General features: G+C 54.8%; 1 protein-coding gene across 50 annotated transcripts in view; it reads left to right on the forward strand.

The window, feature by feature from the left end:
* The first annotated feature begins 4,694 nt into the window (after window positions 1–4,694).
* Window positions 4,695–18,163, forward strand: part of KCP (kielin cysteine rich BMP regulator) — a 30,469-nt gene continuing 17,000 nt past the window's right edge. For 31 of the 50 annotated variants that reach the window (XR_014833941.1, XR_014833939.1, XR_014833942.1 and 28 more), the window contains exons 1-12: window positions 4,695–4,790; window positions 7,618–7,784; window positions 8,765–8,954; window positions 9,044–9,120; window positions 9,691–9,775; window positions 13,307–13,374; window positions 13,589–13,685; window positions 13,827–13,909; window positions 14,051–14,144; window positions 14,930–15,012; window positions 17,809–17,902; window positions 18,012–18,091. Coding sequence is in view for 14 of the 50 variants with exons in the window: in XM_085005503.1 (XP_084861629.1) it covers window positions 4,712–4,790; window positions 7,618–7,784; window positions 8,765–8,954; window positions 9,044–9,120; window positions 9,691–9,775; window positions 13,307–13,374; window positions 13,589–13,685; window positions 13,827–13,909; window positions 14,051–14,144; window positions 14,930–15,012; window positions 17,809–17,902; window positions 18,012–18,091 (1,197 nt within the window). In the remaining 36 variants the exon portion in view is untranslated. Of the gene's footprint in view, window positions 4,791–7,617; window positions 7,785–8,764; window positions 8,955–9,043; window positions 9,121–9,690; window positions 9,776–13,306; window positions 13,375–13,588; window positions 13,686–13,722; window positions 13,910–14,050; window positions 14,145–14,929; window positions 15,013–17,808; window positions 17,903–18,011; window positions 18,092–18,163 lie in introns of all 50 variants that reach the window. The other 19 variants (XR_014833956.1, XR_014833957.1, XR_014833955.1 and 16 more) reach the window with 4 other exon arrangements.

Here is an 18,163-nt window from a genome sequence, read left to right on the forward strand (position 1 = left end):
TCGGCCAAGGGCCCAGGAGAAAAGAGGATTCCCCTCGAAAGGGTGTAGCCGAAGAGAACTAAAAGAGGCCCTTTACAATCTGCAGATACAGTTAAGAGAATCAATAAGGATGCTGATGACTGGGGACTAAGAGTAGCAGGGAACCACTGGGCTGAGCCGATTAGGGGACGGAATCGTGTTACCACGGAAGCCTGGTGAGCAGGCTGAGGCCAGGAAGAAATATCCCAGCCACTCTCTTCTCCTGCCTTCAGGGCCCTCCTGTGCTTCTCATTGGCTGACCCAAAAGGAAGCCAGAAGGCAGGAAAGGTAGACTGAGGGAGTCTGCCTAGGGCTGGAGGACGGATGATGGTAGGAAACACGGGGTGAAGGCTGACGGGTATAGGGTTTTCTTCTGGGATGATAAAATGCTCTAAAATCCTTTTTTTTTTCTTTTTTCTTTTTCCTCCTTTGGCTGCCCTGTGGCATCTGGAGCTCCTGGGCCAGGGATCAGATCCCAGCCACAGTTGCAACCTATGCCGCAGTTGCGGCAATGCTAGATCCTTTAACCCACTGTGCTGGGCCAGGGAGCAAACCTGTGTCCTGGTGCTGTAGAGACACCACCAATCCTGTTGTGCCACAGCGGGAACTCCTGGGTTGTTCTCTTTATTACTGAGTTCTCTGTATGTCCTAGACACAAGTCTCTTATTCAGTATGAGTTGCAAGTATTTTCTCCCATTCTGCAGGTTGTCTTTTCACTTTTTTTTCTTGCCATGGCCGTGGCACATGGAAGCTCCCAGGCCAGGGACTGAACCTATGCCATAGCAGAGAGGGAGAATGAATGCAAGAGGGAGAAAAGGAGATCAACCCGTACAGACCGTAAGTGGTGGAGCAAGATTCGAACTCAGGACTCACTGACTGTAAACCCTGGAGCCTTTCTGCTGCCCAACATGGTAACACACACCCTGCTGGGTCCCACACACCCCTCCACACATGGGAACATCCTCTCAAGTAAAGACCCAAGCTTGGGCCTGAGTTATTCATCCTTCTCTAGCCAGATGTTCCTCTTCCAAAGAGGGTATTGGCTGGAGTTCTTGTAGTGGTGCAGTGGTTAACGAATCTGACTAGGAACAATGAGGTTGTGGATTCAATCCCTGGCCTTGCTCAGTGAGTTAAGGATCCGGCGTTGCCATGAGCTGTGGTGTAGGTTGCAGACGTGGCTCGGATCTGGTGTTGCTGTGCTGTGGTGTAGACCGGCAGCTGCAGCTCTGATTGGACCCCTAGCCTGGGAACCTCCATGTGCTGTGGAAGTTGCCCAAGAAATGGCAAAAAGACAAAAAAAAAGTGAAGGTACTGGCTTTTGGTGAGGACGGTGGCACCTGGTGTCCCCAGCCCGGCAGAGAAATGTGAGCCCTTAATTCCAGGCCTGACCTATTTGAGGGCACCTACGATCCCACACTCATGCTCTGCCCCCTGCCAGGAGCCACAGACCCCTTCCCTTGGCCTGGCCGGGGGCCTTCTGGCCATCATTGCTCCGGATCGGTTCATCGCTATATTCCTGTGTCTGGCCCGATGCCTGGCACCAAGGAAGCTCCCAGTGGTCAGTCATGGTGGAAACGCAAAGGCTTCTCCAAAGAAGACCTTTTCCTCAGGGACCTGGGTTTTTAGTTCATAGAGTGAGTTTTCCAGAAGCTTCTGTACCTTCTGTTGCAGATAAAGAATGTTAATATTGGCTTTTTGAGTTGGGCCTCAACAGGAGTTGATGATTCTGTTAAGAAAAATAATATATTCGGGGTGCTGAAAATGTGCTGGGCACTGTAAACGTTTTTTATAGGCACGCTCTCACTTGTCGAACACCCCAGAATCAGACTCTCTCAGCTGCACCTCATTCCAGTTCTACGCTGGCTGCAAGCAGCTCTGCATAGGTGCATCCCAGCAGCGTCCAGCCTTAGGCTTGGCTAGAAACCTCGCCCGTCGTGCTTTGGAGTCTCCCTGTTGTACAGCTCTGGATACCCTCGGGAGCTCACTTGAACACTCATTCATGCCTAACTGGGAGCAGCTAATGCCCTGTGGGGCACCCACGTCCATAAATAAGTGCTTCCACTTTCTGGCCTAGCCACTTTCTTCTTCTTCTTTTTTTTTTTTTTTCTTTTAATGTTGTTTTATTTAATTTATTTATTTATTTATTTATTTGTCTTTTGGGCCACACCTGTGGCATATGGAAGTTCCCAGGCTAGGGTTCAAATCGGAGCTGTAGCCACTGGCTTATGCCACAGCCACAGCGACTCGGGATCCAAGCTGGGTCTGCGACCTACACCACAACTAACAGCAATGCGGAATCCTTAACCCACTGAGCGAGGCCAGGGATCAAAACCACGTCCTCATGGATGCTGGTGAAATTCATTAACCACTGAGCCACAGTGGGAACTGCCAATAAAGCAGTCATGTCAGCTTTGCATCCTTCCCTATTTTGCCCTCCCCCCTCCGCATTCCTGTTCCCTGGGATCATATTGCAAAATAAACTTGCACGTAAGCCTTTGGTCTCAGGCTCTGCTTTCAGAGAATCCAGGCTAAGACAGTCCTTATAACAATCACGATGGAGGCACTATTATTATTCCCACTTCATATTGAGGCTTAGAAAGGCTCAATAACTTGCTGACGTCATACCGGGGGGAGGGGCAGAGGCACCGAAACCTTTAGGAAGCAAGAAGAGGGTATGAAGTGTTCCTTTCAAGGACTGGGAGACTGCATTTCCCAGGGAATTTAGTAGAATTTCTGACAGTGTTCTGTGTCCGCTGAGGTTTGTGGATGGATGTGAAGCGAATCCGAATCCAGTAAGCCAGGTGATAGACTGCTTTTCAGTGACACTCAGGAGCACGGAGGGGCTGGAGCCGGTGCTGCGGGGGTGGGGGTGGGGGTGGGGCAAGGGCGAGGGGGTTGGGCAGAGCAGCCAGCAGCTGGGGAGGTGACTAGGGATGGCTGGGGGGCTGGGCTCCTGGTGATGATAAGGAGTGTGGCCCTGGGACCCCAAGGACCTCTCCTTGGATCCAGGCTCTGTGGTTTACACCCAGTGTAACTTTGAGCAGCTCACCTGACTTCTCAGATGCCTCATCTGTAAGATGGGGATTAAGGCACCCTCAGCTGAGGGTTGGGGTAGTGGTTAGTCATCCCATAAGAGAAGCAAGGAGAGCTAACGCCTACGGGCCAGGCTCTGTGCCAGGGGCACTTTCCAGCCCTTAATGTACTTATAATCCTCACAAACCCTTGGCGGGTGTGGGGGGGGAGCTGTTAGAGCCGCAGGTCACAGCTAAGAAAAACTGGCCCCTGAAAGTTAAATGACTGGCCTGAAGAAAGTCAGCAGGAAAGCATCAGGCTCCGGATTGGACCTGGCAGCACTCCGCAGAGTCTGCCTCGGTCTTTCCTCTGCCCAGCCTCCCGGGGGGCCTGCCTCCTAACAGGCACCATCTTCCTCAAGCCCGATGGGCATGGAGCTCCCCCTTCCTTGTTCCTTTGCAGGCCGGCTGGCCCTGGCTTTCCTCTGCTCCCTCGGGCCATGCTCCAGGCCAGCTGAGGCCAGTTCCCAGCACCGGCTCACGGCCTCCCCGCCCCCAACTCTTCAGGGCCTATTAGGGGCCCACACGCCTGGGGAGAGACTCTGCTTTCTCTTCAAGGGCTTGGAAAGTGGGCTGGAGGGACCTTTAGTCCCATCCTGGGCTGGGCAGGGTGGGGGCGCTCCGATTTGCCGGCCTTCACGGCTCCAGCTCCATGTTCCTTGGCCTGGGAGCTCGGGGGCCCATCCCCACCTCCCCGGCCACTCGGAGCACTTTCCCAGCCCAGCGGCCCACGTGACCAGCCCCTCTCACTTCCTCCCTTCGGGGCCCCTCTGCCTGCTGAGCCCAGGGCCCTGCCCCCTGCCCAGACTCACCCCCCAGGCCAGTTCTGAGCCCAGGATCGGAGACATGGGTTAGGACCAGTCAGCCAAGGGAGGCATGGCATGTGGGGCCAAGCCTGGGCGTGCTGGGGGTGGATGGCGAGGTGAGCAGAGTCCAGGGAAGAAATGTAGAGGCGTCTCTGGAGAAAGGAGGAGGAGCCCCGGAGCCGCAGCTCTTGGTCTTGACCGAGTGCTTAGCCCGTGCCCACCCCTACCCTACCCTACCCTAAATTCTTTAGCTACGTGGTCTCGTGTAATCCTCACTGCAAATCCATAAAACAGCTCTCATGATCCCCGGCTTAAAACAGGGAAACTGAGACACAGGGATGTTTAGAGGCCTAAGGGCACATGCAACTGGCTGAGCAGGGATTTGAACCCAGCTCGGTTTGCTTCTCCTGTGAACAGGTGAGGAAGGGAAAAAGCTGAACTGGGATCCTCACGGTGATGGAGGAACCCAAGGGGCAGGGAGACCAGCTGTCCCAGAGCCCCAGCGTGGTGAACTTGTGTTTTTTTCAGGGTCTCCTTTCAGGATCATGAGGAGAGACGTCGCCCCCATGGGCTCCCGGCTTCCTGCTCTCCCGGGGCGCTCTCCTGCCCCTCTGAGCCAGAGCTGGGGTCAAGATGGGGCCGAGGCCCTGGGGTCGATGAGGTGCCCATCAGGGAAGCAGGCGCCAAGGGGCAGGATGACAGACACCAGAAGCCCTCCCTGAACAAAGAGCGGGTGGGAGGCGGCCTGGAGCGTCCCCACCCCGCCTCTCCCAGCGCCTGCTGAACCGAGACCACAGACAGAGAGGCGGGGAGAGCATGGCCGGGGCCACGGCCGCTCTGCTGCCCCTCGTCCTGCAGCTCATGGGCCTGGCGCTGGCCCCGGGGATGGGCAGAGGTAAGTCAGGGCGCCTCGGGCTTGGGGTCAGCAGGGTGGGACCTACCTCTGGCTCAGCCAGGTCTGCAAGCGCAGCTGGGGCTGGGGGTTGCCTCCCCGAGGCTGCCTTTGGGTGTGTGCGCCCCTCAGAGCCGCCTGAGTCCTCTCTGTTGGTGGAGGAGCCAGCGTGGTGGGGCAGCCGGGAGCCTAGGGCAGGGGTTTGGGGTCCGAGATCGGCACGGGGCTTCCGGCTCTGGCCCTGGGAGGAATTCCTGCAGGCAGCAGTGGGGGAGAGGCTGCCCTGGAATCTGGGAGTCTGAAGTTAATTATTTGTCTTGAGAAAGGGGGAAAAAAAGAAGGCTGGCCATGGGAGCTGACTTTGAGTCTCTGTGTCTGGCTTTCATCCAGAAGGACAGGCAGGAATAGAGGGGTGAGGGCAAGGGCGGGGGAGGGGAGCTGAGGACAGCTCCTCGGGGAGCAATCAGCCTTCGTGCAACAGTCTGGAGCTCTTTCTGCAGGGCTCTCCAGACAAGGGAGCAGCTCTGTCTTCCCTGAGGGTCCCAGAGGACCCCCAGCTTCTCCCTGACCCCCTTGGGGTGCCCGCTTAAGCAGGCCTGGAGAGAGTGGCCTGAAAGGAGGAATTATTGGGCGGGGGTGTTGTTGAGCTGGAGTGGAGAGCTTAAGATGCTGGGACCCCCTCCTTGGCCGCCCTTCATGGGCTGGGGAGGAAGCTAGTGCAGGAGCCAGGCCAAGATCAAGAGCCATTCCAAGTGACAACACCCTGCCCGAGGGATGGGGTTGGAACATGCGGAAGAGGTATGAGGGTTGGGGTCTTAGAACCCCAGATGCAGGGGCTAGCAGAGTGGCACTTGGACTTGCTACTGGGAATCTTCATAAGTGTGACTTAGAAAGATTGTGCCAGGGAGTCCCCGTCGTGGCACAGTGGTTAACGAATCTGACTAGGAACCATGAGGTTGCAGGTTCAATCCCTGGCCTTGCTCCATGGGTTAAGGATCTGGTGTTGCCGTGAGCTGTGGTGTAGGTTGCAGACTCGGCTCAGATCCCGCGTTGCTGTGGCTCTGGCGTAGGCTGGCGGCTACAGCTCCTATTCGACCCCTAGTCTGGGAACCTCCATATGCTGCAGGAGCGGCCTTAAAAAAGGCAAAAAAAAAAAAAAAAAAAGAAAGAAAGAAAATTAGAAAGATTGTGCCAGGAGTACCAGTTCCTGTCGTGGTACAGCAGAAATAAATCCGACTAGGAACCATGAGGTTGCGGGTTTGATCCCTGGCCTTGCTCAGTGGGTTAAGGATCTGGTATTGCCGTGCTGTAGCTCCAATATGACCCTTAGCCTGGGAACCTCCACATGCCCCGGGTGTGGCCCTAAAAAAGCAAAAAAAAGGCTGTGCCAGGAAAACGTAAAGCCGGGGAGTCTTTGGCCTCCTGAGTGGGGACAGAGGGGAGGCGAGAGGTGGGGGGTGGGGATGGGTTGGGGGCTGACAGGCTGAGACCAGGGACTGATGGGGTTTGGGAGGGAGAGGTACACAAGGGGCATCCCAGCCCCAGATTTCTGCCAGGTGGGGATGACATTAACCAAGCCAAGGAACTCAAACTCAGGACAAAGCTGGTCTGGACAAAAGAGGGCAATTTAGGCTTTGGACTAGAATCTCCCTCCCACCTTGGTGGTGGCAGTGGGGGGCTGGGGGAGGGAGGGACATTGTTCCCCTGCTTCAGAGGACTAGTGAGCCCAAGAACCCCTGCTAGCCGCCCAGGCCGGCCTGGCTCATGAGCTAATGAGCTGTGTCTGTGCAAAGACCCTCCCCTCCCCGTCCTCCCCTTCCTCCCTCCTCTCGCCTCCTGCTCCAGAGCCCCTGCTGCCCTCCTCTACCCGGAGGAGGGATGGCGGCTGGGGGGAACCAAGCCCAGCGTCAGACTATCCCCCCACAGCTGCTATGTCCTGACTGCAGCAGAGGGGCCAGAGTGAGGTGACCGTGGCCATCCCCAGCCCCAGGCTTGAACTCAAAGCCGACCCCTCCTAGGACCCAGTGTCAGCTAGAACCCAGGACAGGCCGACTTCATTCTGCTGGTGCCTGGAAAGCTGGAGGAGGCCCTGCCAGCACCTTCCCCAAACCCCTCAAGACATGCAGTCACGACCCACTTCCTGGAGCCCACCCTGTCCACTGCGGGGTCCCCAGGCCCTTCTGCCACCGGCCTGGGAACAGCGGCAAGGCTTGGGAGTGGGAACAGAGGGAAGAGTTGCCCTCCCTGCACACAGAAGCCGTGCCCCTCTGACAGGGGAAGGCGGGCAGACAGAGGGCAGGGTCTGCTCCCACCAGACCCCGGGCACCTGAAAGAAGCCCTGCTTCCACCTGTTTATCTCCCTCTCCTGCATTTCCACCTGGGATGACTTGTGGGTCCTTCCAGTGTGAGGTGTCAGCTCCCCAGGTTGCCCCTGGCCAAGTCTCTGACCCGAGTGAGGGTGGATGACCTTGACACATCCCCCATGGCTGGGGACACCTACAGAGTCAGGGCAGGCTGCAGGGAGGCCCTCTGCTCCCCTCCACACCAGGGCCCCCAGGGAGGCAGGGTCTCTGGGGATTGTACCTGCCTGAGGTTCTTTCTACTTGGGAGAGCTGGTTGGGGTCTCTTTGGTCCACCCAGGCTCCCTCCTCCTCCTCCCTGGCTTTCACTCCAGCCCCTCACAGACCGTCTCTCCTTCCCTGGATGGTGGGTAGCAGGTGAACAAGGGTGGGGCACCGGATGCCCCCCACCCCGCCCCGTGGGAAGACAAGCCCAGGAAACCCTCCGAGCCCCTCACCCATAGGCCTTGCCTGGATTCTTGTGCCTTCAGGGAGCGTTGTCCCCAGGGAGACCCCAGGTCTTGCTGACAGCCGTGACTACCAGCCACAGGCACTGGCCTACTCCTCAGCCCCAGCCAGGGCCCCCCAGGAGCTGTGGCGCCCCCTGGAGGAGCGGCTGGGAAGGCTGGAGGCTGAGGTGACCCAGCTCAGAGAACAGGTACCATGGAGGCAGTGGGTGGGCCTGGGGCAGGGACCCTGAAATAGAGTTTTGTTTTAAATGCACATGGAAAAGTTCTTATCTGAACAGTTCTGAACATCGGTTCTTTCATACAAATGAAGAACCTCAGGGGATTTGTTTTGTCACTCGGATTTTCATATCTTTTCATGCATTGGGCACATATTACGGAGCATCTACTATATATAAGAAATCATCAAGAGGAGTTCCCATCGTGGTGCAGCGGAAACGAATCCGACTAGGAACCAAGAGGTTTCAGGTTCAATCCCTGGCCTTGCTCAGTGGGTTGAGGATCTGGCGTTGCCGTGAGCTGCGGTGTGGGTCGTAGACGCAGCTCAGATCCCGCGTTGCTGTGGCTGTGGCTTAGGCCATTGGCTACAGCTCCAATTCGAGCCCTAGCCTGGAAACCTCCATATGCCATGGGAACAGCCTTAGGAAAGGCAAAAAGATAAAAAGACAAAAAAAAAAAAAAAAAAGAAAGAAATCATCAAGAAAGATTCTGGGGGAGTTGCTGATGTGTCTCAACTGCAGTATAGGTTGCAGGGGTGGCTCAGATCCCATGTTGCTGAGGTTGTGGTGTAGGCCGGCAGCTGCAGCTAAAATTAGACCCCTAGCCTGGGAACCTCCACATGCCACAGGTGTGGCCCAAAAAAGAAAAGAAAAAAAAAAGAAAAATTTTGGATAGATAAAGGTCTTTAATGGTTGGATCATGGGGCCTGGGTCCCATTTTTGTCCAGAGGAGAGGGCCGAGGGCCCCATGCTCCCCTGGGGGCCTGTCCAGACCCTAGGCCATGAGGCTGTTGCAGCTGGACTGGTGGAGCTGGATGCTGCCTGGAGACGGACCCCTTCTGCTCTGGAAATGTCATTTCCTTCCCATCTTGCCTCGGCTTTCACTGCCCTGAATACGCAAGAGGTGGTGGGGGAAGCCAAACCAGCCCCTCCACCCCCGCCTCTTCCCCCAGAACCAAGTCCTGCAGGGGAGGGTGAGGCAGCTGGAGTCCTGTGAATGCCACCCGGCTTCTCCCCAGTGCTGGGGGCTGGGCCGGGCCTGGCCCGAGGGGGCGCGCTGGGAGCCTGACGCCTGCACAGCCTGTGTCTGCCAGGATGGGGCTGCACGCTGCGACCCCAAGCCCGGCCTGCCCCGCTGCCATGGTGAGTGCCCCCAGCCTGCCCACCGGCACCACCTCAGGGCCTGGAGGTGGCTCTGAGGGCCTGGAGTGGCAGCACTGTCTCCTCCTCAGGCTGCAGCCACAATGGTCAGACCTACGGCAATGGGGAGACCTTCTCCACAGATGCCTGTACCACCTGCCGCTGCCTGGTGAGTTCCCGTGACCCCCTGGATACCCCACACTCAGCCCCCTCACCTCAGGTACCTGTCGCTGCAGCCTGGTGTGCTGAGAGTTAAGCAGAGGCGTCTGCCTGCCCATCCCCTCAGGCCCTGCCACTGGTGGCCTTCAGCTGATGCTGAATCGTTCTACTTTCTACAATAATTCTTGTCCCCCTGTACCTGCCCCTCCCCTGTGGACCGTCCATGTCCCTGCTCATCCATCTGTCCCTGTCGTCTTCCTGCCTCTTCTCCCCCATCTGGCTCTGTATCCACCTTCTCCGCCTTCCCTTCCTCGCCCTCCACTGAGGGACCCTTGGTTTCCTTCCTAGGACCTCTCCACTCTAAGGAATTTGCTGGCACCTGGGAGAGATGGCTTCTGAGGGGCCAGATTGGCAGGAGAAAATGGGGGTGGGGGGGTGTCTCTTCTCTGCCCTTGGGCCAAGGGCAGCCCATGGACTCTGAGCAACTCAGCCTCTTGCTCCTCTGGCGGGTCCCAGCCTGGGTGAGGTCTTGGCTCTGGAGACCCTCCCTTGCAGGGTTCCGATGGCAACTTTCCTGCAGGAAGGAGCTGTAACCTGCTCCCAGAAGCCATGCCCAAGGGGACCCTGCCTGGAGCCAGGAGCATGCTGCCCGCACTGTGAGCCAGGTCAGCCTCCTGCCAGCCCCAGCCCCATCTCCTGCGTGCGTGTGCTGGGGCCCCCAGAGCCTGGCCTGCCACCTGCCATGTGCCCAGAAGTGCCCACCCAATGGCTCTGGCAGGGGCTAGGCCAGTTCAGAAATGGAGCCCAAGTCAGCAAATGCTGCCTCTGGCCTGGGACTGAGTCATAGGCTCTATATGTTTTCCTCTCCTTCTAATCTAGTGAGAAGATAAATTTATGTAGCTAATAGAATACAAGGTTTAAGAGACAATGGGAGGAGTTCCCATCATGACTCAGTGGTGAACAAATCCAACTAGGAACCATGAGGTTGTGGGTTTGATCCCTGGCCTTGCTCCGTGGCCTAAGGATCCAGTGGCATTGCCGTGAGCTGTGTGTAGGTTACAGACATGGCTTGGATCTGGCGTTGCTGTGGCTCTGGTGTAGGCTGGCAGTTACAGCTCCGATTCGACCCTTAGCCTGGGAACCTCCATATGCCACGGGAGCGGCCCTAGAAAAGGCAAAAAGACAAAAAAAAAAAAAAAAAAAGAGAGAGAGAGAGAGAGACAATGGGAGTTCCCATTGTGGCTGAGTGGGTTACAAACCCAACTAGTATCCATGAGGACGCAGGTTCCGTCCCTGGCCTCGCCCAGTGGGTTAAGGATCTGGCGTTGCCATGAGCTGTGGTGTAGGCTGGCAGCTGCAGCTCCAATTGGACCCCTAGCCTGGGAACCTCCATATGGCACGGGTGCGGCCCTAAAAAAACAAAACAAACAAACAAACAAAAGAGCCAATGGACGGACTAAGAGGAGGTGTAAAAAAGGGAGTGAGTGGCCGATGATCAGAGGGGAGGCCAGGAGGGCAAGAGAACCCCCACCGCTGCCGACAGGCCATCAGGAGGGCTCTACAGACAACGGGTCCTCAAGCTGGATCCTCAAGGAAGAGTGGGGTTTCACCAGGAGGAGAGGGGGTCCTCGAGGGCCCTCTGGGCTTGCAAACAGAGTGGGGGGAAGCGTGTTGCAGGAAATCAGTCTGGGAAGACTAGTGGGAACAGACTGCTGAAAGCCGTGCTGTTTGTTCTTCGGTGGACAATGGGCAGCCATTGAGGGCTGAAGAGCTAGCCTATGGTAGGTTCAAAGAGGTGTTTTGGAATATTCATCTGGTATGGGCCAGATGCAGAGGGACTGGTTAGGGGGCTATTATAGCAGTTGCCTAGGCATGGAGCCAGGGAGGGGAGTGGGAGGCAGAAGGAAGGGTGTTTCTAGAGAGTGTGATTGGATCCCACAGAACAGTGGGCTCCAAGCGTGGGAACTTAGGAAGGTCATGGTACAGTGACATGGACAGAGCTGAGAGGAAGTGAAAGCAGTGGCTCTGCTGGGGGGCGGGGGTGTTACTAGCTCATAGTTAGGAAGATAAGGTGGCCAGGTTTAACAAATAAAAATAAAGGCTGCTCTGTTAAATGTGAATTTTAGATAAATAACACATATGCTTCAGTATAAGTACGTCCCATGCAATATTTAGGACATACTTATGCTAAAAAACTATGCATTGTTCATCTGAAATTCACATTTCACTGGGCATCCGATATTTTACCTGGCAACCCTACCCCAGGAAGAATGGCAGCTGGTCTTTTGAAAGGTGGGACAGGGGTTCAATGGCAGCTGGTCTTTTGAAAGGTGAGACAGGGGTTCAAGGTCTGGAAGTACAGCTTGAGAGTCTTGTCCACAGATGAGGAATGACATCTTGGGAGTTGATGGAGCGCAAAGAAAAGGGACACACACACACACAGCTTGTAGGACACCTGGGACCTCAGGGCCACTGCTAGCCCATGTGACATCTTTGGTGAATTTTTAATTTAATTTATTCTTGGCCACCACATGGCACATGGAGTTCCCAGGCCAGGGATCAAATCTAAGCCACAGTCATGACCTAAGCCGCAGCTATGGCAACATTGGATCCCCAGCCCACTGCGCCAGGCCACGGATCAAACCTACGTGCCAGTGCTCCCAAGACACCATGGATCCTGTTGCGCCACAGTGGGAACTCTGAATTTTTTTTAATTTTTAAAAAGTACCCGGAGGAGTTCCTGTTGTGGCTCAGTGGGTTACAAACCCAACTAGTATCCATGAGTATGTGGGTTCGATCCCTGGCCTCGCTTAGGGGGTTAAGGATCTGATGTTGCCGTGAGCTTCGGTGCAGGTCGCAGATGTGGCTTGGGTCTGGCGTTTCTGTGGCTCTGGCGTAGGCCAGCAGCTACAGCTCCGATTCGACCTCTAGTCTAGGAACTTCCATATGCGGTGGGTGTGGCCCTAAAAAGCAAAAACAAACAAACAAGAGCACCCTTTCCTGAACACTCACACATGTTGTAAAATGATGAAAATCTACTGATTGTTAGAGTCAGACACTATACTGCCACCTGTTGGAAGGTTGTAGTAAATATACAAATCTCTGATCATCGCCTGAATGGTACCCTTTAAAAAATTTTTGTTTTAATTTAATTTAATTTTTGTTTATTTACTTTTTGTCTTTTTTTAGGGCCACACCCAACAGCATATGGAGGTTCCCAGGCTAGGGGTCTAATTGGAGCTGTAGCCGCCAGCCTACACCACAGCCACAGCAACATAGGATCCAAGCCATGTCTGTGAACTACACCACAGCTCACCGCAACACTGGATCCTTAACCCACTGAGCAAGAACAGGGATCGAACCTGCAACCTTATGGCTCCTAGACGGATTCGTTAATCACTGAGCCACAATGGGAACTCCAGAAAAAAATTTTTTTTATTTAAGTTGATTTACAATATTGTGTTAATTTCTGCTGTAGAGCAAGGTGACTCAGTTATGCATATATATTCCTTTTCATATTCTTTTCCATTATGGTTTATCACAGGATGTTGACTGTATTGCCCTGTGCTATACAGTAGGACCTGTTGTTTATCCATCCTATGTATAATAGTTTGCCTTTGCTAATCCCAAATTCCTAATTCTTCTCTCCCTGCCTGCCCCCCCCTCCACCATTGGCAGCCACAAGCCTGTTCTCTATTCTGTGGAGTCTGTTTTTGTTTCTTAGATATGTTGATTTTAGATTCCATGTATAAGTGATATTATATGGTATTTGTCTTTCTGTTTCTGACTTTACTCTGTATGATAATCTCTAGATCCATCCATGTTGCTACAGATGGCATTATTTCATTCTTTTCAACGACTAAATAGTATTTCATTTTACACACACACACACACACACACACACACACACCACATCTTCTTTATCCGTTATTATTATCCATAGACATGTAGGTTTTTTCCTTGTCTTAGCTCTTGTAAATTGTGCTGCTATGAACATAGGGTGATGTGTCTTTCAAATTATAGTTTAGAGTGGATATATGCCCAGGAGTGGGATTGCTGGACCACATAGCAACTAGTTTTAGTTTTTTGAGGAACCTCCATGCTACTTTCCCATAGTGGCTTCATGTCTCACCCTTGCTGGTGTTTTTGCCCATTTTCTGGGTATCTTACTTGGTGGCCTGGCCCTGATTTTGCAGGCTGCCCTGGAGGCCACAGGGCTGGGGAAACTTGGCAACCAGAGCCTTGTGTCATCTGCAGCTGCCAGGTAAGGGAATCGGAGCCTGCCCGAGCCACTACCCATGTCCCTACTGCTTGGCATACCCCAGGCTTGTCAGTGCCAAGTCTAATCTGGGGGGCTGGGCAGGGCTGTGGCTGCCCCTCCGGCACTGAGGCCTGGAGCCTGCTAGGCCTGCTAGGCCAGCAGAGAAGCTCGGCCTGGGCAGTGGAGGAGGAGGGCGGGCTCAGTGTCTGCCCCGCAGGCAGGGACCGTGCGGTGCCAGGGGCCCTCATGCTCAGAGCTCAACTGCCTGGAGAGCTACACCCCACCTGGGGAGTGCTGCCCCGTCTGCCGGCCAGGTGACCTCCTCCCCTGCCCTGCCCTCCGTCTCCTCAGCCCCAGAGGGGTCCGTACCTACTTGGGGTCGTGCCTTCCCTTGGGTGATGTCCCCCCACCCGGCTCTCTGCTGATCAGCCTGTCATCCTGGCCACCCTCCCCAGGCTGTGAGTATGAGGGGCAGCTGTATGAGGAGGGGGCCAACTTCCCGTCCAGCTCCAACCCTTGTCTCCAGTGCTCCTGCCTGGTGAGCCCACCCCCACCTCTGCCTAGGCCCTGCTCCTCCTGCGATAGCCCTGCCACTCCTTCAGCCACACTCCCACCCTGTGCCCTTCCCTACTCTCTGGGAGCAGGACCCGAAGGCAGTACAGCTGTTGGTGTGTTACAGACGAGCCTGGTTCGCTGTGTGCCCATGAAGTGCCCGCCCGTCCCCTGCCCGGAACCAGTCCTGAGGCCTGGGCACTGCTGTCCCACCTGCCAAGGTGAGAGCCCTGCCCCTTTCCTGGTGGCACTCCAAGCGGGGCCACGACGTGATTTCTGGAGCCCCCGCTGCTGGCCTCTGACCTGGCTCTGGCAGTGGGGGAGCCATGCCTGGCCACACCTGCTCCAGAAAGTCTGAGCTGGGATTCTGCCCTTGTCTAACTTCGTGGCTGTGAGCCTCGGAGGGAGTTACTCCGTCCCTCAGTTCCCCGTTTGTAAGACGTGGATGATGGTATTCTATACCTTAGTAAATATTGACTATTTGCTTTGTGCGGAGAAGATATAAGGTGAGCCCTCGAGGCAGAGCACTAGAGGGTGACCCCGAGTCACACCCCAGCACTCAAATCCTGCAGAGGCAGGATTAGATTACGCACCAGGTACCTCGGAAACTCAGTGGAAGGAGAGCCAAGCCAGCCTGGGCACAGAAGGGAAAGCGTCTTGGAGGTGGCGCGTCTGCAGCGAACCTCAAGGTTAAGAGCAGTTAGTTAGGTGAAGGGCGGAGCCGGCAGAGGGATCCCAGGGACGGAGGGCAGCGCAGACTGCCCCTCAGTGGGAGGTGGGAGGGGCCAGAGTGGGTGGGCGTGGCCACGCTGAGTCCAGCAGAGCCCAGAAGGGCCGGCTAAGGTGCTTGGGCCTTATCCTGTCTTGGGTGCCGGGAGGCAGGGGCGAGGGGCCTAGGCAGAGGCAGGATCTGGTCTGGTTTAGGGTCAGAGGAGAGCCATGAGGAGGAGGGGGTCAGATCGGCTCCCTCCAGGCCTCCTCTCCGCCCATCTCCCCCCTGCCCAAGGCTGCACGGAAGGTGGTTCTCACCAGGAGCATGGCCAAGAGTGGACCACACCTGGGGACCCCTGCCGGATCTGCCAGTGCCTGGTGAGCCCCGATGCTGCTCCCGGGCTGCCCCCACCCCTCCCCGACCCCGCACCCATCATATCTGCTCCTTCATTCCACTGAACACGTCCCAAAGGCGCTGTGTGGGGCAGAGATGGAGGACACTTAATCCTGGACGCCGTGAGGCCAGGCAAGGGCTTCTACCCTCTGTGTGTCCATTCTGAGCCCTGTAGGTGGGCAACAGGGGTTTGTGAACCAAACTCAAGCAGCTTCAGGCCGTAGGAGGAGTGAGGCCGGACAGGATGTGACAGGGGGCACCTGCTCCAGAGAGGGAGAAACAGTGGACTTGAGACATCTTAGAACCATGCTGTCTGATCAGGAGCCACTACATGGGGACACTGAGCCCTTGCAATGTGGCCATCTGGGGTTGGTAGTTGCAAATTCTATCATTCGGAGTGGATAAGCAATGAGATCCTGCTGTATAGCACGGAGAACTGTATCTAATCACTTGTGATGGAACATGATGGAGGATAATGTGAGAAAAGAATGTATGTTTATGTATAACTGGGTCACTTTGCTGTATCGTAGAAATTGACAGAACAATGTAAATCAACTGTAAAAAAAAAAGAAATGTGGCTTGTTTGTGGCTTGTTTGAGATGGGGTCTAAGTGTAGAACATACACTAGATTTCAGACTTAGCAGGAAAGAAAGGAATGCAAACTATCTCATTAACACTTCATGTTGACTACATGTTGAAATAACATTTTGGGTATATTGGTTTGAGTGGAACATAATATTAAAATTTAGTTCCATCTGTTTTTTAGGTTTTGGAATTTGACTACTAGAGAAGTTAAAATGACAGATGTGGCTCGTGCTATGTTTCTCACAGGCAGCACAGATCTAGAAAATCTTCATGGGGTGGAGGTGGTGTGTACTTAGGTCTTAAGGGGCAAGTAGGATTGAGGAGGGAGAGATGGAGAAGGACACTGTAGATACTATAGACTGAGTGTCTGTGTGTCCCCCAAATGCAAATGTTGAAATCCTAACCCCCAAAGTGAAGGTATTAGGAAGTGGGGGCCTTTGGGGTGATTAGGTCATGAGGGTGGAGCCCTCCTGAGTGGGATTAGTGCCCTGATAAAGGAGGCCCCAGAGAGCTCTCTTGCCCCCTTCCACCATGTGGGGACACAAGCCATTAATGAACCAGGATTGGGACTTTCACCAGACCGTGAGACACCTTGCACCGTGATCTTGGACTTCCCAGCCTTCAGAACTGTGAGAACTAAATTTTTGTTGTTTATAAGCCACCCGGTCTATGGGATGTTATTGCAGTAGCCTGAATGGGCTGAGACCCCAGGTGTAGGGAGGAGTCAAGGCAAAGCCTGGAGGAGAAAGGTAGGGACATGGAGGCCCAGGGTCCAGGCAGGGTGCATGTCCAGGAGGGCAGTGGTTCACGGGAGCTGAAGCCAGAGCCACAGAGCTTCCTGACGCCTTGCCAAGGACTAAGGACTCCATGGTGAAGGCCATGGGGCAGCCAGTGCCTTGGCAGCCATGTGCTTCCCCTCCCCCATTCATCTTGACACCCCCGCACCCCCCACCTGTGAGCAGAGTCACTGGCTGCCCAGACACTTAGGGGCTGGAGGTATTGAGCTCAGGTGTAGGTATGAACTCCAGGGATGGGTCTGTCTGGGAAGGACCATGGGAAGGAGCAGCAGCTACCATTCGTCAGCTGCTAGCTTTCAGAGGTGGCGGCCAAGCATGTACTTATCCCCATAACAAGGCTATGAGGACAGGACTATTATTGTCTCTCTCTCTTTTTTATTTTTTTATTTTTATTTTTTTTTAAATTTTCCCACTGTACAGCAATTGGGTCAGGTTATCCTTACGTGTATACATTACAGTTACATTTTTTTCCCCCACCCTTTCTTCTATTGCAACATGAGTATCTAGACAAAGTTCTCAATGCTATTCAGCAGGATCTCCTTGCTCTCTCTTTTTTTTTTTTAATTAAAAAATATTTTAGGGCCACACCTGCAGCATGTGGAAGTTCCCAGGCTAGGGGTTGAATCAGAGCTACAGTTGCTGGTCTATGCCACAGCCACAGTAACGCCAGATCTGAGCCTCATCTGTAACCTATACCACCGCTCACGGCAACACCAGATCCTTAACCCACTGAGCGAGGCCAGGAATTGAACCCGCATCCTCATGGATACTAGTCGGGTTCTTAAGCCACTGAGCCACAGTGGGAACTCCTGTCTCTCTCTCTCTCTCTCTTTTTTTAATGAGTAAATTGAGGCCTAGGGACATTAAGTGACATGCTAAGTTATACATGTTTATTAGTTTCTAGGGCTGCTGTAAAAAAAAAAAAAATTACCCCAAACAGAGTGGCTTAAACAACAGAAATGAATTATCTCATAGTTCTGGAGGAAGAAGTCCAAGAGTGAGAGGTCAGCAGGGCTGGTCCCTCCTGAGGGCTGTCAGGGAGCATCTGTTCCAGGAGCTCTGGTGGGTGCCTGGCCATCCTTGGCATCCTTTGGCCTCTGCCAACATCTTCGCCTGTTGCTCTCCCTTTGTGAGTGTGTGTGTCCATGTCCAAATTTCCTCTTTTCACAAGGACACCAGTCATTGCATTAAGCCTGACCTCATCTGCTATGAGCCTATTTAAAGGTCACGCCCTGAGGTACTGCGGGTCAGCACTTCAGCATAAGGATTTGAACGGGGACACAACCCATCACATCTAATAAGTGTATGGGACTTATTCGATGGGACTCAAATGCTGTTTCTGCCACTTGCTGAGCTCTGACGGCCATCCCTCCCCCCACCCACTCTGCCCCCTACCAGGAAGGCCACATCCGGTGCCGCCAGCACGAATGTGCCAGCCTATGCCCGTACCCTGCCCGGCCCCTCCCGGGCACCTGCTGCCCCGTGTGTGATGGTGAGTCAGGGGGTGGGGCCTGGAGGGGCTCGGAAAGCCTCCCACGAAGGCCAGCACATGGGGTGGTAGGGGGCCCTGAAGAGGGGTTAAAGCACCCTCTTCCCAACAGGCTGCTTCCTAAACGGGCAGGAGTACCGCAGCGGGGAGCCCGTGGGCTCTGGGGACCCCTGCTCGCACTGCCGTTGTGCCGTGAGTGTGGCTGCCTGCCTGGCAGGGAGGGCCCGGCTTCTGGGCCTGCCTCTCCTGTGCTGACCAGGTCCT

This window comes from Sus scrofa, chromosome 18 (genome assembly GCF_054392235.1).
Source record: "Sus scrofa isolate SSC_HxYL_T2T_F1_AM1 chromosome 18, Sscrofa_HxYL_maternal_Yorkshire_Landrace_v2.0, whole genome shotgun sequence".
Taxonomy (NCBI): domain Eukaryota; kingdom Metazoa; phylum Chordata; class Mammalia; order Artiodactyla; family Suidae; genus Sus; species Sus scrofa.